The sequence below is a fragment of the Equus asinus genome, chromosome 11 (assembly GCF_041296235.1).
Source record: "Equus asinus isolate D_3611 breed Donkey chromosome 11, EquAss-T2T_v2, whole genome shotgun sequence".
Taxonomy (NCBI): domain Eukaryota; kingdom Metazoa; phylum Chordata; class Mammalia; order Perissodactyla; family Equidae; genus Equus; species Equus asinus.
In genome coordinates this window covers 75318667-75342480 of record NC_091800.1, presented here as the reverse complement: position 1 = coordinate 75342480, position 23814 = coordinate 75318667, and the positions used below count along the sequence as shown (strand labels likewise).

At 42.1% G+C, this 23814-nt stretch overlaps 2 protein-coding genes across 6 annotated transcripts in view; one reads left to right on the top strand and one right to left on the bottom strand.

Annotated features, from left to right (window-relative positions):
• The window catches only part of LOC106830082 (basic immunoglobulin-like variable motif-containing protein), a 70018-nt gene extending 62602 nt beyond the window's left edge, over positions 1-7416 (bottom strand). For 2 of the 5 annotated variants that reach the window (XR_011506646.1, XM_070520129.1), the window contains exons 1-4: positions 5789-6000; positions 4755-4938; positions 2419-2503; positions 435-1030 (exon numbers count right to left, since the gene is read on the bottom strand). Coding sequence is in view for 3 of the 5 variants with exons in the window: in XM_070520129.1 (XP_070376230.1) it covers positions 435-912 (478 nt within the window). In the remaining 2 variants the exon portion in view is untranslated. Of the gene's footprint in view, positions 1-434; positions 1031-2418; positions 2504-4754; positions 4939-5788; positions 6001-6892 lie in introns of those variants that run through there. The other 3 variants (XR_011506647.1, XM_070520128.1, XM_070520127.1) reach the window with 2 other exon arrangements.
• A 332-nt stretch (positions 7417-7748) lies between these two features.
• On the top strand, positions 7749-21301 carry POGLUT2 (protein O-glucosyltransferase 2). Its single transcript, XM_014839556.3, has 10 exons — positions 7749-7930; positions 9432-9637; positions 11012-11217; positions 11396-11473; positions 13887-14059; positions 14181-14418; positions 15758-15967; positions 17968-18057; positions 19256-19363; positions 21068-21301. Exons 1-10 carry the CDS (start codon positions 7749-7751, stop codon positions 21083-21085), a joined length of 1509 nt encoding a protein of 502 aa, XP_014695042.1. The 3' UTR covers positions 21086-21301.
• The last annotated feature ends 2513 nt before the right edge of the window (positions 21302-23814 follow it).

Genomic DNA, 23814 nt, shown 5'->3' with positions numbered 1-23814 from the left:
ACCTACTCAGTGGTACCTGGCGACCTTGCTGGATGCTCAAGAAATTTTAACAGGAACAAAAAACCCACAATGTTATACAGTAGAAAAGAAAACTAGAGGTTTAATCGGGAAATATGCGTTCATGTCCCTGCAAGGCTACAAAGTACTGGTATGTTATTCTAGCCACGTCATTAGCCTTTTCTAAGCTACCATATCTATAATACCTGCATTTTACAGTGTTCTTAGATTTGTCAAAACTCTCAAAACGCAAAGGTGATGTTTGAAGCTTCTCGTGGCAACCCATTAATGAACTAAATGTCCTATGCGCAATTTTTTAATTGACAGACAACATTCGGTATTATAAAAGGCAAACATATTTAATGGCAAAGTTAAACAAGATATATTCTTTGTTTTCTTATTATTTTCACACGTGTACTTCATGCCTCCTCCCTTACCTGATTTGTGTTTCATATTTGTGGTCACCCCATCAAATTCAGATTTATCAATTTCCCATGCGAGAGGTAGCTTGCCCAGGCTATTGGATAAGTTTTCCAAGCTATTTTCTTCATTGTAGATGATTTCTGATGTACTCGTCGGGATGCCAATGTACACTGATGAACTGTTTCCAGCAGATAAAGAGGGACCATCAGGGAGGCAAGAAGAGCGGGCTGGATTTGGAGTTTTATAGATTGAGGTTGCCTGGTTGAGAAAGGCATAATCTGAACAGATAGCATAAATTTTCTCCCGAGTGTGGGTCACTGGACAGCTCCACGGGTAGTGATGATCTCCTTTGGGACCCAAGGGCGCTCCTGAGGTACGAGTGCAGAAAGATTGTACAGCACCTTGTAGATTCTCTTCAGGAGACTTTCTCTCAGATTGGTGCTCACCATTTCCAGAATCATTTGCCCTTTCTGCTTCTGCAACGTTAGGCATTGAATGTAACTATAAAAGTTCTGTTATGAGGAAGAAGCTGCAACTCTGTTTCTTGAAAAACAACTGTGACAAGTGTTTACAGCAGTCTACAAGAAGTTGAAAGCTGCAAAATGGGCTCCTAAGAAAAGAGGAAGAAAGATCAACAATCCATCAGACACTACAAACAGCCCTAAAAAAAATCAAGTGTTCCATATGCCTTCATTCAATAAATATTTATTTTACAACTACTATATGCCTGGAGTCATGATCACTGACCATCCATTTTATTTAAAAAATTATTTTAAAATAATGCATTAGAATAATAAAAAAAGACAAATAACCCAATTAAAAAATGGGCAAAGTAGGGGCCGGCCCTGTGGTCAAGTGGTTAAGTTTGAGCGTTCTGCTTCGGCGGCCTAGGGTTTCACCAGTTCGAATCCTGGGCACAGATGTGGCACCGCTCGTCAAGCCATGCTGGGGCAGCATCCCACATGCCACAGCTAGAAGGACCTACAACTAAAAATACACAACTATGTACTGGGGGGCTTTGGGAGAAAAAGAAAATTTAAATTAAAAAAAATAAAATGGACCAAGTAGTTGAATTGCCGCTTCTCCAAAGATGATATAAAAATGGTCAATAGTATATGAAAAGATGCTCAACATCATTAGTCATCACAGAAATGCAAATCAAAACCACAATAAAATACCACCTCACACCCACCAGGATGGCTATAATCAAAAAGACACAATAATAAGGATTGTCAAGGATGTGGAGAAATTGGAACCCTCATACACTGCTAGTGGAAATGCAAAATGGTCCAGTTACTTCAGAAGAACAGTTCTTCAAATGTTTAAACATAGAGTTAACATATGATCGAGCAATTGCGCTCCTACGTACATACCCAAGAGAAATGAAGACATATGTGCACACAAATGTTCATAGCAGCATTATTCATAATAGCCAAAAGTGTATACAATCGAAATGTCCATCAATTCGTGAATGGATAAATAAAATGTAGTACATCCATACAATGGAATACTATTGGGCAATAAAAACAAATGAAGTACTAAACCGTGCTACAACATGAATGAACCTTGAAAACATTGTACTAAGTGAAAGAAGTCAGTCACAAACGACCAGATTGTGTATAATTCCATTTATATGCAATGTCCAAAATAGACAAATCCATAGAGACAGAAAGTAGATTAGTGGTTACCTAAGCCCAGAGGGTAGGAGGGGGTTGGGGCTCATGAGGTTTCTTTTGGGGGTAATGAAAATATTCTATAATCGATTGTGGTGATGAATGCACAACTTTGTGAATATACTAAAAGCTGTTGAGTTGTACACTTTAAATGGGTGAATGGTAAAGTGTATGAATTATATCTCAATAAAACTGTCTAGAAGAACAATGCATTTACAAGTTTATTTTAAAAGCATATGGGCTTTTTAAAGGATACATGATGAATAATGGTCACAGATTTAAATCAACAAAAAATACAGAATTTAAATTTTTTAAATATCATCACCTGACAAAAAACAGGATTCAATCCAGGTAGTCACTAACTTCTGATCAGTCCCAGGAAAATCCGAATTTCGAGTCTAAACCGATTCCTTTGGAGAAGAAAAAGAGAAAAGTTTAAATAGCAACTGAGGACATTCAAGGAAGCTGACATTTTAAACAAAAGGAAGACCTTGGTGAATCCAACCATTACAGGGGGTGTAGGAGGCAACCCGAGGCAGGCGGCAGGGCAGAGCATGCTCAACCACAGGGTTCTAGCGATGGAGCAGTACTCAAGAGCTGCAACCCACCCTGGGTGAGCAGTTGACTTTTACCAGTAAATATCTCTGTCCATTTGCTTACTTAAAAAACTGGAAATGAGAATAACTTTCACAGGTTACAGGGAAATGATGACATAAAATCTATCATACAAATACTGAATGACAAATACTTATGACTAAGACAATAAGAAATAAAGACGATGATTCCCGTAAGAGCCCAGGTACCCTGAGTGTGTGAGAAGAAACCAGTGAAGGTACTGCATGTCCTTCCTGTAATTTAAGGAAACAGAGCTCCATACAAAGAGGACTCCACATATCCTAGAGAAGATTCCATTTTTTTTTTAATTTTTAAGGAATACTTTTCAAACCTTCAGGTAGTGATTTTTTAGAAATTCGTGCAGAGTTTATAGTTATTTGTAGGAGGGTTGGTTTGGCAGGCGTTCACCACCAAAGATGGAACTTCCAATGGTTTCATTTTGGAAACTTTCCTTCTCTTTCTGGTCAAGAAATCCCAGGAGTAAGTGTAGTGGATCTCTAGACAGGAAGCTTTAATGCTATCTCCTTCCTCATCTCCTGGTGTGTTGGTGACAGTAGAGGAAGATGCAAAAAGAATCTCAGTACCTAAGGTTGTACAGGCCAAACTCTGAGCTTTTCTGAGGAAGTCGGTTTCTCTGATTCTTAACAGATGTCCAAGAGAGCATTTTCTACTTCTTATCTGTTTCCTTGTGCCTTTCTCTAAACGCCAGTGTGGTGGATAGAGGTGGGTATGGATTTGTGGCATTGGGGTTGTGTGGGTGGGTTGTGGTAGAGTGAGGAATGAAAGAGAGTATATGGTCATGGTAAGGGGCAATGAGCAGAAGGCACCAGTTAGTCTGACAGGGGGAGATAGGAATGTTCCAAGTGCTGCCCTTGTTATCTCTTCATCTCCAGCTTAGCTTCCTCTTTGCCAGAGCTTCCTTCCTCAGACTGAATGGAATTTTGTCTGTGGCACCAGCTCTCTGTGTGGCAGTGTGGAGATGTTATGCAGGATGGTCATTTGGAACATATATAGGAGAATACTCTTACCAAAAACATAGGCAAAGGGAAATTACTGCATTTTCGCACAAAAGGGAGGGCTGAGCTTCCTGGAAGCTAAAAACAAAAAGGACTGTAACACTTAATTAATAAAAAGCTTAACAGTCCAGTTTTTTTTGTTTGTGTTTTGGGTTTGTTTGCTTTTAAATAGTGGCCACCGAACAAGAATGATCTCTCTGGTTGCATTTTTACCAAAAAAAAGCAAAGATCATCAACATAAGAGTATATTTTAATTGACTATCAATAAAAGCCAAGAGTAACTTAGAGTGGTATAAAAACTTTCTCAGCTGAATCATTGTTTATGGACATTTCTCTTTGAAAAACTGCGTAATATTTATAGATTTTATTACACAAGCAAACAAATTAGAGGAAATATTGCAAAATACCAAAAGATACTACAGAACATAAAAATTATCCAAATCCCACGACCCAAACACTGTTAGTGTCTATTTTCTTTCCTATTATCTGTCTGATCCTATTATCCGTCAGTAAGAGCTCCATGAGGCCAAGGGCACTTGTGTTATTGTGTTCTCTGGCTTTCTTACAAGTGAACTAAGCACAAGTTATTACTAATAACAGAATCATTATAGACCTCAATTATTGTATTATGTTGTAATTATAGCCTCAGGAAATACTAAGGTACAGAGGGGTAGTTTGTCCCTCCACTGAATAGCCTGCAGCTGGCACAGTTTTGTCACAGCTTGTATCTCCTTTTGTCCCTGTTTTTATAAACGATTGCCACCCCTAGCTCCCCCACCCCTGTGAATTGCCATTTCTAATCTGATCTGTGCATAGATATTAGAAAATAAAGCTTGTACATATATATGATCAAACAACTCCCTTGCCTAAAACCCTCTGCTCTCAGAATAAAAAACCAACTCCTGATCCAGCCCCAAGATCTCTACCTTAACTCCAGCACACCCCCTCTCCCCACTTCCTCTGTCTGTGCCCTCCACACTCCTCCACTGACCACCTTTCCATTCTCTGAATGTTGTCTCCTCCCACTCACCTCCTTTATTTAGTTAATTCTCATTTATCCTTCAGACATCAGCTCAAATGTCACTTTCTGAGGGATGCTTTCTTTGCTCCTCAAACTGGGCCAGGTCATCCTGTGCATACTCTGATACGTTTCCTTCACAGGTTGCGATTTTTCATTTGTGTGTGTCTGTGTTGATATGATGACTGTCTGCCTCCTGCAAGTATGGTTTTCTTGACTATTGTATTGCCAGTAACCAGCATTTGTAGAAGTCTCATCAACAAAGACTTATTTTTAAGTGCCTACATCAGGCCAGGCATTATGGTAAGCCCCGGATTAGGAGCCTAGATTCCAGGAGGGTTTACCAAAAGTAGTTTTATAAATCAAGAGCTGGAGTTTTAGCCAAGAGACCTCTTCTTCTCCTCTCTGGTTCTCACCTGTGAGAACTGAGGTTCCCTAATCCAAGTAAGTGAGGTGATGCTATATTAAGATTTACTAATAAGAATGACTGCAGGACCTGAGGCTCAATTTAATGATTTATTCATAAACTCATGTCCCAAGCAACAGAAGTATTGTTTTAACTGTGTGCAAACAAAATTTTATAACGTGACCAGCTTTAAATGCACCACTAGAGTAACGATTTTTAAAAGTCACTGGAACCAAGTGTTCTGTAAAATAAAGATTCTATTTGCAAGGCCAATATTCATCGCCTAGGTTATACACACTTTTCCGGTTATATTCTAAAACTGTATTTTTAAGTATCAAGTTTGCTAAGAGAATAAAACATCTTAAAAAGTCTCTTCAGTAAAGGCCTCCACATATGACAACTATTATGATCTGTAGTCTGTACGAAGGCCACTGAGACGCAGGGGCACGTAAGTGACTTCCTAAGGGGGAAAATGGCCCGAGAGCCAGAGCCGACGCGCTAAGCCCCAGCCAGCTTAGCCAGCAAACTCTCCAGCCCAGCCAGCAAGCACCTTCCCTGCCCCAGACCCCTCCCCACGCCCTGCAGGCCCCTTCCCCGGCCTGCCCTCTCCCGGCCGAGGCCGCCAGCCTACGAAGGATACCGGGAGTCCTCCCGTGCCCGGGCCAGCGTCGAGCCCAGGCTCCGGGGGAGGCGAGCGAAGTTCCCACCGCCCTCCGCTACGACGCTCGCGGCGCCGCCGGGCTCGGAGGCCGCCGGGACGGAGCCGACAGTGGCGCAGGCGGGTCCCCGCAGCACCGAGCCGTTGTGTGCGGAGGCGGCGCCAGCTGAGAGGAAGGAGCGCGGCTGCGCCCCCTGCCCGCGCCCCGCCGGCGGCCACCCCGGCCCGCGCGCCACCGCCCCCCGCCGAGGGCCGGGGTCCCCCTCGGCTCCCGCAGCAGCCGAGCAGTCACCGAGGCCTCCTGGCCCCTCTCCCGCCCGCCCTCCCGCCGGAAGCCGCGAGGGGGAGCGGGCGGACGCGGGCGGGGCGACCGCCTCCAAGCCACCCGGGGACCCGGGGACGCTCCGGGTGCCCCAGTCTCCTGGGGAGGTGGGACGCGGGCATTTACTGCCCCCGGCGAAGAGGGAGCCCCCGATTCGAGCTTTTGAATGCACGAGTTGATATCATTACTAATGACAATTGCGAAAAAGAAACCCCCGCCTTGGCCCCGAGCAGGCCTGCTTTGGCTGGCAGGGCGGCCGGCCTAGCTGGGTTTTAGCGCCGGCTGGCAAAGTCGAGAGAGGGGGGAAGGGATAGGAGGAGGCTCCGAGTTCGGTTTCGGAGCTGACTGTGACACGTCCTGTGGCCGCCCTGGCCCCGGGGCGGGCGGTCGGGCGCGAAGGGACGGCGACCGCGTGGAGACGCGCAGAGCAGGAGCCAGCTGCATCCGCGCAGGCCCCTCCAAATCAGGCTTTGTTCCCGAGAGGACTCGTCCCTTCTCTCCCTAGCGCTTCCCTCCACCTTCTGGCCCGGCTCTTCACCCCTACTTCTTCCCGGGAGGACGGGCACCGACGCATGGCCTCCACTCGGACGGCCACAGGGCTCGGGAGAGGCCATGGCCCGGGGCAGCCCAGGCAGCGTTGGCGGCGCCTAGAGCAGGCGGACGGCAGGCCTGGTCGCGGCGCCCGGGATGCTCCGCGGAGGGCCCGGCGCACAGAGCGCAAGGCGCGGGCCGCCACCTCGGCCCCTGCCCATAGCCCCCAGTACCTCTGGTCTGTCCGGTGGGGTCGGGTCACTGCGGCCGCGGCGCAGCCCAGCACCGGACCCGGATCACAGCTTCCAGCACGCGGCCCGCGACGCGCCTCAGTTACCCTGGGGCTGGCGTCTCTCGTCCCATTGGAGCGCGCGGGGACAGCGCCCTGGACGGCTGTGCCCGGCGGTACCAGTCGTCAGATGTCATTGACACCACCTTCCTTTCATCGTGTTTTATACCTGCCCTCTGCACGTGCGGAGGATATGGTGACAATTAAAATATATATATCTTATGTGTGCCTCCAGACCCGGCTGCCCCTCTGTTGGGCATCTGGTATTTTTCTGTTCCCTGAAAGCGATGACCACAAAGTAAATAAATGAGAGATGGTAAGACCTGGCAGGATTTCCTCTAGTCCTGTCGCGAACTACACGTCCCAGGAAGCCCTGGCGCCGGGACGCGTGTCCACTCCGCCATCCACTTGGAGAAGGCCTTACTCAGCCCGGCCCGACGCGTGGGCCAATCCCCTCGCCCTGCACCTTGGGCTGGAACCTGAGACGGATTCGCCCCCAATGATGCTTCAGTTGCAAGAGCAACGCAAGTTTATCATTGTCCCGAGAAAGAGGAGCAGCGTGGTTCTTGCCGGTTTCAGCAGAAGTGCTGGCGTCCTTCAGCTGGACAAGCCAGCGCTCGGGTTGTAATTTTCCTGGGGAAAGTGGAGACCCGCGCGCCTGCCCAGCATAGCGAACGACACCCGTCGGAGCCGGGTTTGCTGCTGCGATCGGCCAGCGTGCCCCTGCCCAAACCGCGGCTGGTTCCGTCCACGTCTTACCCTTTATTTATCCGTGGTCATTTCGAGAGTCCGTCTTGTAAATGTTTAGCGTTTTGCTGCTTTACTGCTTCTTTCTGGGGACAGTTCCAGCGCTTGCGGAGACCGGTGGAGAGAGGCGACTGAGCCCAGAGAAGAGCGAAATATGGGGACCCGGGCTAAAAGCAGCTGTCGTCCTTCCCGCGCGCTATTTCTATATTCAGGCGGTGGATACATCAGGAAATAAGTAAGTCAAGAAACGGCTCCCTAACTATTTTGAACTGCAGTTAAAACTTACGGTTTCTCTCTTCAAGTTTATCCGCCTAAGAGCTCGTTTCTCTACAGCAGTTTAAATTCCAGGATATTTGGGCGCTATCTACATCTGCTTGTAACAGTCTTTCTGCGTCCCAATCAGTTTTTCCCTGTAGCTTTAGAAATAATTCCGAATTAGCTCTTTTCCTGAATATTTTGATAGAGATTCCCACACGACGAGGGAGACAAAGCCCCTGCACTTTGCTGGAAGTACTGTGTCCAACTACTTTTGCATAAGCTGTTATAAGGAATTTAAACCCAGTTGTTAGAAACTTGGTTGGTTTCGTCTTTCTCTGGTGCTGCCCTGTTTTCACGTACACAGCAGCCAGCAAGCATGTTTTGAAACCCAAAGAGAAACATGAAGCACTACTTGAAACTTTAGAGTTTAGAGGGAAAGTATCAACGTATGAATCTCGTGTGTTTGTAACAAACGTTTATTTCATTCCATTGAATTCAACAATTAAAATTATACTTAAAACTTATTTTTAGAATTCACAAACTTCTGAAATGATTGTCTTTTTTATTGGTGGATGCTGACGGTGTATATTTGGTGGGCGGGGGGAATGTTGGGAATAAGAAATTTTCCAAAGCAAAGAAAAGGAAGGTTGTAAATTTTGTCACTTGGTTATAAATAGTACAATTAGGGGAACTAATTCCATCATAACAATCTTAGTAGCAAGAGCACTCACTCAAACAAAAACTTTTATGTCACTTAATGTCACTTAAATGATACACTACCTACTGGGTTTTGCCCATGGCTGGCCATGGTTTATAGTACCGGTTTTTTAAAGAATCATTGAGAGAGATTTTTCAAAAGATCCTTATCTTTAAGGCACCATTTGATCACAAATTTCCAGATGTGAGGGGCATGAAATAAATGGTAGGTTGGTAAGAATACTTTTATATAGGGAATGCATATGTATGTGCTGTGTTTACATAGATTAGTAGTCGTAGCATATTCTCTTGCGATTTTTTTTTTTTAAAGATTTTATTTTTTCCTTTTCTCCCCAAAGCCCCCCAGTACATAGTTGTATATTCTTCGTTGTGGGTCCTTCTAGTTGTGGCATGTGGGAGGCTGCCTCAGCGTGGTTTGATGAGCAGTGCCATGTCCGCGCCCAGGATTCGAACCAACGAAACACTGAGCCGCCTGCAGTGGAGCGCGCAAACTTAGCTACTCGGCCACCACGGGGCCAGGCCGTCTTGCGATTTTTCTAATGAAACATTTTTGTTATCTTGGCCATTGTCATCCTCTTCTTCTTTTATTTAATCTCTGATTCATCATATTAATTCTGGTACTAAAAGCATAAAAGAGAAGCAGCAAGCATATGTTAGGGGGAGAATGTGGAGGAGAATAGTAAGGTTCACAGACTGAAGAGTATAATCTTTGTGTGTTTGTTCCTTAAAATAGGCTGTATGTTTTATTGTTCTTATCACAGGTTCACATCTTCTCCGGGTGAAAAGGTGTTCCAGATTAAAATCTCGGCCCCAGATGAACAATTCACTAGAGTTGGAGTCCAGGTTTTAGACCGAAAGGATGGGTCCTTCATAGTAAGATACAGAATGTATGCAAGCTACAAAAATCTGAAGGTAGAGGTTAAATTCCAAGGTCAACATGTAGCCAAATCTCCATATATTTTAAAAGGTAATTTGGAACATAATTTTAAAACAACAGTATTTGAATACAATAATGTATGTCATTCAATCAACAAAAAGAAGTTAGCATGATATTGTTTTCATTTGAAAAATTTCACTTGAGAGCTAAATTAAGAGTCCTGGTAAGAGAGAAATGCAAGATTTGAATGAAAATTATAATTTGCTCAAGAGAAAGGAACATGTTCCTGGAGAATTTGCTCCCTGAAGACACAGCATTTGCAAGAATAATCAAGCCACACTATGGTCATAGAGGACACTTTCTTAATTGGAGATGTATGACTTAAGTGACTGACAAGGGTTACTGACGTTTGTCCCTCACTTCAGGAAGGGAGAAGGCTTGAACAAGAGGGAGGCATGTTGACTGTTGTCTTTTGTCTTCATTCTGCTACTATTTTTGTAGAGAAATTCTCCCATATTTTATTATATGGGAGGAGAGTACAGCTTTGTTACCTAGAGCCATATAGTTCCCTCTCAGAGGAGACAGTGACCTGAAACAGCGGGGAAGCAGTAGATATACAGAGACAGAGATCTCCCTTTTCTCCCCACTCCAAGAAAGGCAAACGTTTTAAAAAATGTCTAGATTTCTTTCCCACATCCGCCAGGACCACATGGTATAGTATAACTGGCTAAACCTTTAAAAGGTATTCCACTGTTTACTACTGCCTGGGTCAGGTGGGAATCTGAGAATTGTAGAAAGGAATGACAGTAAAATCTCAGCTCAGGTTCTGCTATGCTATGTTAGTATGATTTCTATAAACTTATAATTCATTCATTACAATATTAATGAAGTGGAGTGTTTTGAGGGTGACTTTTGCTTCTTTATAATACTTAAAAAAAAAATACCAAGCAGAGTAGGGGTACTTTGTTTACTTGTGTTGCTATTGAGGACAATTCACCCATTGAGAAAAATACCTTAGACACTTTAAGAACCTGTTTGTATAATAGACCATTGAAATATTAATTTCATATCACTTTTGTCTTTCATTAAAATGGATATACTCCTCTGATATCCTTTCACCAATGTTTGGTTATTCTTAAGTACACGAAATCTAAAGAATAATGGACTATAATAGCCACTGTAGGGCAAAAAATAGTACTCATTGGTGTTCTTTTCAACTCGTGCAAAGCAGGCCTGACTCTGAAAATATCACAAGACTTTACTGTGAAGAGCTGTCAGAACTGACTGACTAGTGATGCCCCAGTGTAATAAAAAATGTTTTTCTTTTAAAATACTCTTTCCATCAAAATGTTCTTCCTATCTAACTGGGCAAAATTTGTGAAGCCATGTTATGGCTATTTGTTACATGCTTTGCATGCTGAGTGAAATTATTACTGTGATATTTTGTTACCTGTGTGTAACTAGGGCCGGTTTATCACGAGAATTGTGACTGTCCTTTGGAAGATAGTGCAGCCTGGCTACAGGAGATGAACTGCCCAGAAACCATTACCCAGATTCAGAGAGATCTGGCACATTTCCCTACCGTTGATCCAGAAAAGATTGCAACAGAAATCCCAAAAAGATTTGGACAAAGGCAGAGCTTGTGTCACTATACCCTGAAGGATAACAAGGTACAATTCATCACTGAGGTTTGCCTGTTTGTCTTGAGTTACTTTGTTTTGTCCATTTGGCTACAAGTAGCTACAGAGGTTTATTAAAAATCAGTCTGAGGATCATTGTGATAAGCTTTACCTTAGTGAAGCCTGTGGTACTTTTAGACTAACATAAAAACATGTTCATCTCTTTTAGGTTTATATCAAGACTCATGGTGAACATGTAGGTTTTAGAATTTTCATGGATGCCATACTACTTTCTCTGACCAGAAAAGTAAGTATTTCCTTTCTCTTAGGTGTAATAGACAATTTAAGCCCAGGTTTTACAATATAATTTTTTTTTTTTGAGGAAGATTAGCCCTGAGCTAACTACTGCCAGTCCTCCTCTTTTCTTTTTTTTTTGCTGAGGAAGCCTGGCCCTGAGCTAATATCCATGCCCATCTTCCTCTCCTTTATATGTGGGATGCCTGCCACAGCATGGCGTGCCAAGCAGTGTCATGTCCGCACCCAGGATCCGAATCAGTGAACCCCGGGCCGCCAAGAAGCGGAACATGTGAACTTAACCGCTGTGCCACTGGGCCGGCCCATACAATATAATTTTTCAAAATAAAAATAACACTATCAGGGGTGTTCTATTGTAGAACTTTATTGTAATACTATTCTGAAGTTTTATGTCATGTAGGATACCTGTATTAATTTCCTAGTACTGCTGCAACAAAGTACCACAAACTCATGGCTTTAAAACAGCAGAAATTTATTCTTTCGCAGTTCTGGAGCCTGGAGTCCAAAATCAAGGTGCCAGCAGGGCCATGCTCCCTCTAAAACCTGTGAAGAAGAATGCTTCCTATCTTTTGGTGATGGCTGGCAACCCTTGGCATCCCTTGGTTTGCAACTGCATCACTCCATTTGCTCTATGTTGTCACATGACTTTCTCCCTTTGGGTCTCCATGTCTTTACTTCTCACAGGGTCATCAGTCATATTGAATTAAGGGGCCATGCTACTCCCGTATGACCTCATCTTAACTAATTATATCTGCAATGACCCCATTTCCAAATAAGGTCATTCTGAGATACTGGGGTTTAAGACTTCAGCGTATTTTTTGGAGGACAGAATTCAACCCATAGCAATACCTTATAGAGAAAAGTGTCTTATAATAAAATCATTTTGGTACTAAATCTACTTCGAGCCCAAACAAGATTTTCCATATGCTGAATCCTCTTCCTTGGTATAATGTGCTTTAGCAGGGTTCTAGAGGAGTATTTTGACAGTGATAGTAAAATGGCTGATATGAAAAAGAATACCAACATTTTTACCAATTGCTTAACAGCTGTTTATTGAATAATCTATGTGCGTGTCTTGACTAAATTACTCACGGAAAATCATGGTACCCTTCTCTAGATTGCAAAGCATTTGCAGTGAGTTAATTCTGAATGTAGGTAGTTATATAGCATCAATATTTTGCCTCCTTTAAGCTAAGACATCAGAGTGCTGGCAAGTTTTTCTTGCTCATCTGTTGCATTCCATGGAAAAATGATGTTCTTCAGGACTCCAGTTTCTCAAGATGCTTTTCAGACTGACCAATACAGTTCTTGCCTAAAAAATATAACTCATTTTACAAATACCCTAAGTGTTTTCCCATGTCTAGATAAAACAGGTTTTTTCAACATGTTTGTGCCACTTCCCAGTAGAGGCAGCCTAGCTTGGAAGGTACTAGTGCTGACTTTGGTGTTGGGTTTCCAGAGTTTAAATCCTGATCCCACCACCTTGCTGGGGTATATTTTTTAAATGGAAGCATCTGTCTCATTAACAAAGAACTAGAGTTAGAGTCCCAAGTGCTATTTGTTGTCATTATTTGTTAGTAATTCTCTTTCTCTCTTTGATCATCTTAGAGTCTCTTGTCAACATGAGAACAGAGATTACCTTTGTCATTTCATCCCTTTGGAAGCAAATTTATTGGCCAATTTGGGCACCATAGAAAGAAAATCTAGTATACTTACACATATGACAATGTTCTGAAAAGTTACCTACTATTCAAATCAAGGTAATTGTCATTACCTGAAGGTTGTAAAGTTGGCCTTTCATTCGGTCCAATTTCTAATTTTTATTGTGTTTCATTGCTCACTGGGTGGTCTGGCAGTGCCACGGGACAGAATGTAACTAATGAGCATGGCCAAGGTTAAAAGGCAGGTAAGTGCCCCCCAGGGAAGAGAGCAGTGCAGGATTCGAGGTTGCTGGGAACAGACAGCAGGCACACCAGGCTCAAGTGGTCCAGCGTTTACTTATAGCAGAGGAGAGAGAGCACACAGGCAATGCAGTGGACCCCCATAGCCAGCAGATCCACTTAGCAGCCACTTGGCAGTGTGGCTGCATGCACCCCACTTCCTGCTGCAGTAGAAGCTCCCTGGACCCTCCCTGTGGGTCCACAAACTCGGGGCATGCCTGAGGGTCATTGACGCCCATGCTTAAACAGAACAAAAAGAGTATATTCCCTCACAAAGCCATAAGCCCAGCCTAGACCAGGAGGATTCCTTATGTCGTGGTAAGGAAGTGTGCCAGGCCCAAGGCCCATCCTCATGTAGCCAACAAAGACTGCAGACACGAGACTGCCTTTCCCAACACATTGGTAAATAGAAGGTATTACGTAAAGCTAGAAATGTGAATCAGCTCTTTGCTTTCTTTTTCCTAGGTGAAGATGCCAGATGCAGAGTTTTTTGTTAATTTGGGAGACTGGCCTTTGGAAAAAAAGAAATCCAGTTCACACATCCATCCAATCTTTTCCTGGTGTGGTTCCACGGATTCCAAGGATATTGTGATGCCCACCTATGACTTGACTGACTCTGTTCTAGAAACCATGGGCCGGTGAGAGATGGGTCACAGATGACCCAGAGCCTTGGTTTTCTCTCCTTGGTGAGTTCTTTCCCAACAGCCTTTGTGAGGTGACGGTTTGGGAGGAAAATCTGTTGCACTTTCTGTCTTCCAGAGTAAGTCTGGATATGATGTCTGTGCAAGGGAACACAGGTCCTCCCTGGGAAAGCAAAAACTCCACAGCCGTCTGGAGAGGGCGAGACAGCCGGAAAGAGAGACTGGAGCTGGTTAAACTCAGCAGAAAACACCCAGAACTCATCGATGCTGCTTTCACCAACTTTTTCTTCTTTAAACACGATGAAAGCCTATATGGTCCCATTGTGAAACACATTTCATTTTTTGATTTCTTCAAGGTATAACATCGTCCATGGCCAGTCCTTTTTGTTTTTCCAAATACCTTCATTTAAGGGAGGGAAGTGGAGGCCTATAAATTAGAGGATGGGAGAGATGAGCACAAAACCTAGTGACTGTCAAGGCATGGGGCCCCGGGGACTGGTTTGGCAACATGGGTTGTCCTCAGTCCCCAGCCCTGACATAAAATATGCATCAAGGAAGCTTGGGACCTGGGTAGAACTATAATTTTTTCCCCAACTCACCCTCAAGATAAGCACATTTCAGCTCCAAATCTTTTCTTATTAATAAATACATGTAAATGACTTCACAAATACTTCTCCCCAGAACCATAGCCTCGCAACAGACTAAAGAAGATAGAAACCAGGTGTCTCTTAGCAGGACTTCTGATGGGGAAATGTCTTGAAACCCAGATGTTCTGTCTGGGAATTCTGGGATTGGGGAGTACGTTCTGTGTGTAGAATGTGGATTGCTCATGTTTCCCAGGGAGGGATCCTTTTTCTAACAACTTCTCTCAGGCAGTGGGACACTGCCCTATTCTCTAGGTTCTTTGAAGCCCCGTGTGATGGGGAGAAAGGTTGACAAAAGCAATCACCTGTCCTCTGTATGTGGGAAGGCAGGTGATTAGCAAGCTCTGTCTGTGCGGTAGATGGCCAGGTTTTCTTTTGCTGGGTTATATGGCAGCAGATGGACCTAAAGAATCCCCTCACTTGAATGGTTAGTGTTTCTTCCACATGCATATCACAAAGGTTTTTGCAAGAAATGGTTATAACCAGAGAGAGCTGATCCAGCCCTCCCTCCTGAGAGGGTGTTCTTTCAGGCCTTTGCTTTGTTCCCACCTGTTGAATTTGCTGCAGCTAAAGACTATTAATTACCACAGTGCAGTGAATATTTTTATTCACAGATGTTCTCGCCCCAGGTCTTGCTAATTTTCTTAAGACTTGTGTGTGGCCATCTGATAGTTAAAAGGTATGGTTAACATGGCATAGAGTGTGCCGTTGTCAGATGCTCACATGCAATCAGTAAAGTAGTAGAGGGATTACGAAGTCATGATAAATCTGTCTTTCCTTAGGTTGTGGCCGTAGGACCACAGTTTATTGGCTGCTTCAATGTTAGACTTCTCGCCCCTTTATGAAACTTGGGAGAACATCAAAATAAGCCATTAGCTCTTATCAGGGTGTTATATAGTAGCACTTACTAAATGGCGAAGGCAGAGGGCAAGATCTGGCCAGTGTGTATCTGAGGATGATGAGGGTTTTTTTGTGGAAACAGGAGGAGAATAAAGAGAATGGAGAAAAGGAAATTTAGTGGAGGTTCTTATACTTCACTGCTGTTTTGCAGCATAAATACCAAATAAACGTCGATGGCACTGTCGCAGCGTATCGCCTGCCCTATCTGCTAGTCGGTGACAGTGTTGTGCTGAAGCAGGACTCCATCTACTACGAACACTTCTACAATGAGCTGCAGCCCTGGAAACACTACATTCCAGTTAAAAGCAACCTGAGCGATCTCCTAGAAAAACTTAAATGGGCAAAAGATCACGATGAAGAGGTAAGGTCAGTCTCTGTGTACGCCACTGTCAGGTTCATTTTAATTGTCTTGTGCCTGGCAAGCATTCGGGCTGCTCGATATAGACCTCTCATCTAAATGGGATGCTGCTTCCCCATGGCTAGCACAGTTCCCTTCAGGGTGAGCACAGGCATTAACTGTCCACTCTGCACGTGAAACAAAAAGCTAGACCTTGGCCTTGATTCTGCTCTCACTTTTAGTCAGGTTGATCTGAGCCCCCAGCACTGCCTCATCTCTACTAGCAAGATAAAAATTAAGACAGCCATCCTGGCAGGAGTAAAAACTAACTATTTGGTGGATTAAAATGAGGGACATGGCATGATGTAAACTTCAAACTAATTGCTGAAAATTGTTAAGGCAGTGCATCAAGATTCATCTTGCATTTACTTTGCAAAGTCATTGTTACTTCTTTTAATGTTTACCTTCTCTCTACAAGAGAAGCTTAATTCTAGAAGGTCCAATATGATTTCTTTAACTTTCAAGGCCTTTTTCTTTTTTTAATTGAAGTATAGTTGACATACAATATTATGTTAGTTTCAGGTGTACAACATGGTGATTCAACATTTATACACATTACGAAGTGATCATCATGATAGTCTAGTAACCATCTGTCAACATACATAGTTATTACAGTATTATTGACTATATTCCCTGTGCTGTATATTACATTCCTGTGACTTATTTTATAACTGGAAGGTTGTACCGCTTAATCCCTTTCACCTGTTTTAACCAACTCTCCCATCCCTCTTCCCTCTGGCAACCACCAGTTTGTTCTCCAGATCTGTGAATCTGTTTCTGTTTTGTTTGTTCATTTGTTTTATGTTTTTAGATACCACATATAAATGAAATCATACAGTATTTGTCTCTCTCTGTCTGACTTAGCTCACTTAGCATAATATCCTCTAGGTCCATCCATGTTGTCGCAAATGGCAAGATTTCATTCCTTTTTATGGCTGAGTAATATTCCATTGTGTGCGGAATTTTCTTTATTCATTCTTTATGGATAAATCTTCTTTATCCATTCATCTTCTTTATCCATTCTTCTATCAGTGGACACTTAGGTTGCTTCCATATCTGGCTATTGTAAATAATGCTGCAATGAACATAGGGGTGCATATATCTTTTCAAATTAGTGTTTTTGTTTTCTTCGGGGAAATATCCAAAAGTGGAATTGCTGGATCATATGGTAGTAAAGAACTCTCATAACTCATTATCAAAAAAGGAACAATTTGAGGCCAGCCCAGTGGCATAGTGGTTGGTTTCTCATGCTTCTCTTTGGCAGCCCAGGGTTCACCGGTTTGGATCCCAGGTGTTGACTACACACCACTTACCAAGCCATGCTGTGGCAGACATCCCACATATAAAACAAAGGAACATGGCCACAGATGTTAGCTCAGGGCCAAGCTTCCTCAGCAAAAAGAGGAGGATTGGTGGCGGATGTTAGCTCAGGGCTAATCTTCCTCAAAAAATAAATTAAAAAAAGTTTAAAAACAAACAATTTGATTAAAAACTGGTCAAAAGACCTGAATAGAAATTTTTATGAAGAAGACATACAGATGGCCTATATACACATGAAAAGATGCTCAGCGTCACTAATTATCAGGGAAATGCAAATCCAAACCACAATGAAATATCACCTCACACCTGTCAGAATGGCTATCATCAAAATAACAACAAATAACAAGTGTTGGCAAGGATGTGGAGAAAAGAGAACCCCTGTGCACTGTTGGTGGGGGTGTAAATTGCTGCAGCCACTATGGAAAACAGTATGGAGGGTCCTCAAAAAATCAAACTTTCAAGTCTTAGAAACCTACCTTTAGTTTGAACAAACATACTCTGATATTAAATGTTCCCTTTACCACATAAGACTGCCTCCAAAGATATTTTTCCCGTTATTATCCCACTATACGTGTACTCTGAAGATTGATTTGCGTATGTCTGCATAGGACAAAACATTTAATTAAAGGATTTTTCCCCCCTAGGCCAAGAAGATAGCAAAAGCAGGACAAGAATTTGCAAGAAATAATCTCATGGGTGATGACATATTCTGTTATTATTTTAAACTTTTCCAGGTCAGTATTTTCTAAGAAAATAGACATGCAACTTGTAATTAGACATGTTAAGAGCTGTGGCATGTTAATATTTCACTTAATTTCTAAAAGTATATTAATATAAGGAGATATATGTACACCTCTTTGGGAAAAAACCATGGACCAATATTAAATAATATTGAAAATAGTACGAAACCAAGATTCGCTAATGGAGAATGCTGCAACATTGAGGGGAAAGTGTTAATGGCAGAACTGTGTGCTGTATGGTTGGGAAATTGGCGTCATCTGATCCTGTAAAGTTACTGTGTACACATTCTTATTTTCTCTTTGTACAATCTTGCTTGCTGCCTTACCATTTCTTTGTCTAAACAGTGCAAGGTATGTTTCGACCTGTTGTGCTGACCTCCTATGAGCCATGACTTCTCTTGGAAACTGTTTTCGGGACCTAAGCATTTAGAGATTGTAATCAAAGCATATCTGACAATTTGAAAGTTTCCTTTAAAAAAAATACAGTGGTAAACAAGTAATTTGCTAATAATAGTACTAAATCTAAGTTAAAATTTTTTTATCTGAGAATTGCAGATATTGAGCCCCATATCTTAGGCTCTGCTACAGAACACAGTTGGTCTATTTCTGGTCTGCACTGGTTTTAACCTTCCCAGGGGATGGTGAAGAGATAGCAGGGTGAAATGTGTCAACTGAAGGAGCAGGGCCCTGGGGGCAGAAGGGGGGATTTACTATCTGAATTCCTAAAGATCCACAGGGTAGTGTTCATTCATTCAACTCACAGACACTAGAGCATGAACACCTAGCCCACAGCGGAACCCAGAGAGAGCACATAATCACTGAAGATGGTGACTGATGCTGTGCAAACCGTGGTGGGTAAGGCAGAAATAGTCTCTGTCCTTAAATTCCCAGAATAGGGAAGATCATGTGCACAATTATTTTCACTACAAGGCAGCAGGTGGTAACAAGCAAGTTGTACAAATGAAGGATAGAATAGAGATGGCTTAGCAATAGGCAGCCAATGTCCAAAGGACAGCCACCTCTCAGAAGCTCTGCTGTTGGGTGTTTAAGTGGGGTATGGAGGACTTTGTATATCACCTGTTGACACATGTGAGTTAAATGGACCATATTCTGGCAAATTCCAGTGTATCTGATTTGGTAAAAGTGCTTTGAGTGTTATATAAGGAATGCTTTTGTATTGTTGCCTATACAGGAATATGCCAGTTTACAAGTGAGTGAGCCCCAAATCCGAGAGGGCATGAAGAGGGTAGAACCACAGACCGAGGATGACCTCTTTCCTTGCACGTGCCATAGGAAACAGGTAACCGGAACTGACCTTCTGGCCAATGTCAGAGTAAGGACTAGCGCTGACCCAAGTCCTCATTTATCCCTTTAGTCTTTCAGTCAGGCAACAGCTATTTGAGCTCCTCCTAGGGCCTCTAAGCAATTCAGTCTACCTGAGAGGCAGATACAATAGATAACATGAAGGTGAAAGAAAGATAAGTGAGAAGACACAGGAGCTCCTGGCAAGTGAGAAAGGCCTTTTAATGTGAGAATTCAGATCATGTGGTATTTAAATATGGATTTCCAGTTTGAAAAGTATTTTCCCACGCATCATCTAGTAGCCTCATCTCCTTGTGAGATAAGTGTGGCAAAGTTCATCATCCCAAATTTAGAGATGAAGAAATATATAGCCATGATTATTCATGTTAACAGATTATTCATTTAAAAGCAGTCTGTTGATAACTACTATGTACTGTTTCATTTATAAAAGGCAGATTCACATATGGACTTGTCAGGCTAAAAAGACCTTAGAACTCATCCAGTAAACGCTTTCATTTTATGGTTAACAAAACTAAATCCAAAGAAGAATTTAGGTCAGAATCGTCTAACTGGATTATAGCAAAGCAAGAACCAAAAACCAGTCTCTTATCTTCAAGTGTGTGCATGGTTGTGTATGAAGACATCATGTGGCAGGGCAGGGTTATTTTGATTATAGTTCTTTTTTGTTTGAAGGAATATATATTGTATAAAATTGTGATTATATTATTTATTTATAATATAAATAATATATAACATATATTATTTATATATATATAATATGCTAGCTCGACATTATTTTAAGCAACATCACCATGTCTCTGAATGCACAAACTCAAAATTGTGGTATTGTAACCAAAGTTGAGAAGGCAGATTTGGCAATTATTATGTCTGCCTCTCAAGGGGGTTTAAAAGGAATAAGAGGACCACTAGCCACAGTGGTGTGATGGAACCAGGTCATACAAGCTCACTGATTGTTGAGATTTAGGAATTTTGCACAGTGGTGAAATTTTAGTAGTTTGGAATCTGGTGAGAGTAGTTACACCATGACAACAGTACATACTATAAATCAGAGTTTTGGTTGTTTTGTTTTTTTGGAGAACTGATCTGCCACTAACTAACTAGACCTCAGAAGTGATATTTCATCAGCATTAACCCTTCTCAGTGCTGGGAAGCCATAAAATCAGTTAAAGCCAAAAGAGAAATTGCCAGAATTGAAACGTACCCCCTCAAGAATTTTGTGATTTGGTATCAGAACGCTTCTGTGGGCTCCAAATGAAACTGGGCAGCTTCCTTCCTCCACTCCTCTTTTTTATTTTTTATCTTTGTCTAAGTGATTTTAATGGATGCCAAATCATATCTTCCACTGATTTGTGGAAGTTAGGGACCAGAATGAAAGCTTTGTTTATTTCTTCCTTATTGTCTGCTCGAGCCGTTCACTGATAGCATCCCTAACACAAGGCCCTTTACAGTAATACATACCCTTAGAAGTTTGAGTTTCCCATCAATAGCTCTGTAAAACACAATGTGACTTGACTCATGGGTGATTCCAACAGTAGTCCTAGGCCCTACAAGCCTCTAGCAGTAACTTGGCCTTTTTTCCTTCTTTCATCTTCAAGGGAAAATAATTAATAGACCAGCGTAAGCCTCCTTGACTCATGTAAGACTTCTTTCTGGCTCTAAATATTTTGCTTCTTAATTGCAGACCAAAGATGAACTCTGATACGCAAAATACCTTCCCTTCAAATAATGGTGCTCCGAAGACTCTTGTTAACTGAAAAGAAGACTGTTTTTTAAATATTAATTCCATGGACAATATAAAATCTGCTCTGTAATTGTCTGGATTGTGAAGATATGTTTCTTCTTATTATGCAGTATTCCCATGACTGTCCTTTACAGCACATTTTTAGAATTTTATAATAAAACCACTTATTTTAAAGCCCTGTGTTATGCTAATTATTAGCTGTTTTTGGACCATGGAGGAGTAAAAAGAAATGGAGTCTGGGTCCTGGACTCAGTGTGGAGCATCACAGTAGCCACCACCTACTCAGACATGTGGTCTACATGACAAAGCAATAAACCTCTGTCTTTAGGCCATTATTATTTGGATATTAATTTGGATACTCACAGCCAAACCCAATGCTAACTAAGATGTTTTACACAGCCTTTCATAATCTGGCCTCTGCCTGCATCTTTAATCCAGTCTCTCACCCCTTCCTCATATGTACCCTGTAGTCCAGCAAAACCACTCCTTTCCTGTTCTCTCAATGCCTTGTTTCTTACCTTGGCCTGGAATGCCATGACCCTCTCTTCTTCAGGCTTAGATATCCTTCAGTGCTCGTTCCAGGAATCTCCTCTGAATGTCTCCATCTGCAAACTTCTATCACTGTATTTTCCGTGCTATGTGGTATCTCCTAGGCAGGTGTTTCTCTCCCGTACCAGATTTTAAGCAATTTGACTAGAGAGACCATGCTCCTCTTCTGTGTAATCTAACAGAGTACCTGCAACTAGAAAGGCTCAATAAATATGGAATGGATGAATGAATGACGAAATGAATGAAAATCACCTTGAAATGTGATTAAGAGAATTATAAAGGAACTACAAATCCCAACACTGAACCAATAATATAATGTCCTACAAATCTCTTTACCTAATAGTTGCCTTTCCATCCATCTTCCAGTTAAATAATCTGTTATACATTTTTTAAATTATGGAATATATCATATACCCAGAAGAATATAAAACATACATCTGCAGCTTGAAAATAACTATAAGAAAACACCCATGTAAGTACTGACAGATTCTTTGCTTGATCAGATGTTAGTCAAGCTCCTGAACCTTCTAGGCCCATCTCTGTACTTCCCTGTAAAATCCAGTTTTAGCAAGAACCCTGATAAGTCAGTTTAGTAAGAGTCACCATCCTCCATATCTGATCACTCTCCTTATCTAATCAGGTTCCTGGTCCACTATCCCCCAGGTGACTTCTGATCACTCTGGCTTGTTTTCAGCAAGAATCCTGTTGGGTCAGATTAGCCAGGATCCCCCCTCACCCTTGATGTTTCCTCTTAGTTATTTTCCATCCACTGAGCCCCACCCAGCACCTTGGCTATAAATTCCCATTTGCCTCTGCTGCATTCAGAATTGAGCCAGTTCTATACTGAGATTTCTTTTCCCCTATTGCAATAGCCGTGAATAACATCTGTTTTTACACTTTAACTACTGTCCAGTCTGGTTTTGCTTTGACACTAACACATGGTTTCAAAAGTGGAATGCTGCTGGTTCCTTAGAAGTGCCCTCTGTGCCTCACCCTATAACCCTATTACCTGCTCCCAGGTAACCACCATCATGATGGTTGTGATAATCGTTTCCTTGCACTTACTTATAATTTTACTACCTACAAGTACTTCCCTAAGCAGTATCAGTTTTTAAATTAATATATGAAATCATACCGAAAATATTGTTGTGACTTGCCCAGTGGTGCATACGGTGGCAGTACATTCATTTGTATATGTAGACAGTATTTCACCATATGAATAGGATTGGGTTTTTTTACCCTTCTACTGTAGATGGACATTTGGGTTGTTCCCAGTTTTTTTGCAATTCCAGTCAAAGCTACTGTGAACGTTCTTATTCATGTTTCTTGACCACATTTGCTTAGGACTGGAATTACTGGCTTTTATAGTATGTACATCTGCAATTTTACTCAAGTCAAACAGCTTTCCAACTTGATTGTCCCAATTTAGACTACAGCGGTGTAAAGGATCTCTGATTGCTTTCGTTCCTTGCTAATACTTGATATTATCAGCCTTTTAAATTTTTTGCTAATCTGACTGGTATGAATGGTAACTCATGTTTTAATTTTCATTTCTGTGATTACTAATGAGGCTGACCATCTCATATGGTCATGAGCCATTGGTGTGGCTTTTCCTGTAAATTTTCTATTTATTTATTTTGGCTCATTTTCCTATTAAGTTGTTTGACTTCGTGGTAGACTCATAGAAATACATTTTGGAGCTAGTACTTTGTTGATTGTGTCTGCTGCATACCTCCTAATTTATGACATGTCTTAAATTGGACTGCAGCATCTTTTAACATTCAAAAGATTGTGATTTTAACATAGAGGGATATATCAATCTTTTCTTTTGTGGCTAGTGGTTTTTGTATCTTGTTTAAGAAATCCTTCCTGGGTCTGGCCCTGTGACTGAGTGGTTAAGCTCGCGCACTCCGCTGCAGGTGGCCCAGTGTTTCGTTGGTTCGAATCCTGGGTGCGGACATGGCACTGCTCATCAAACCACGCTGAGGCAGCGTCCCACATGCCACAACTAGAAGGACCCACAATGAAGAATATACAACTATGTGCCAGGGGCTTTGGAGAGAAAAAGGAAAAAAATAAAATCTTTAAAAAAAAAAAGAAATCCTTCCTTATCACCAGGTCACTAAGCCAGTTTCTTA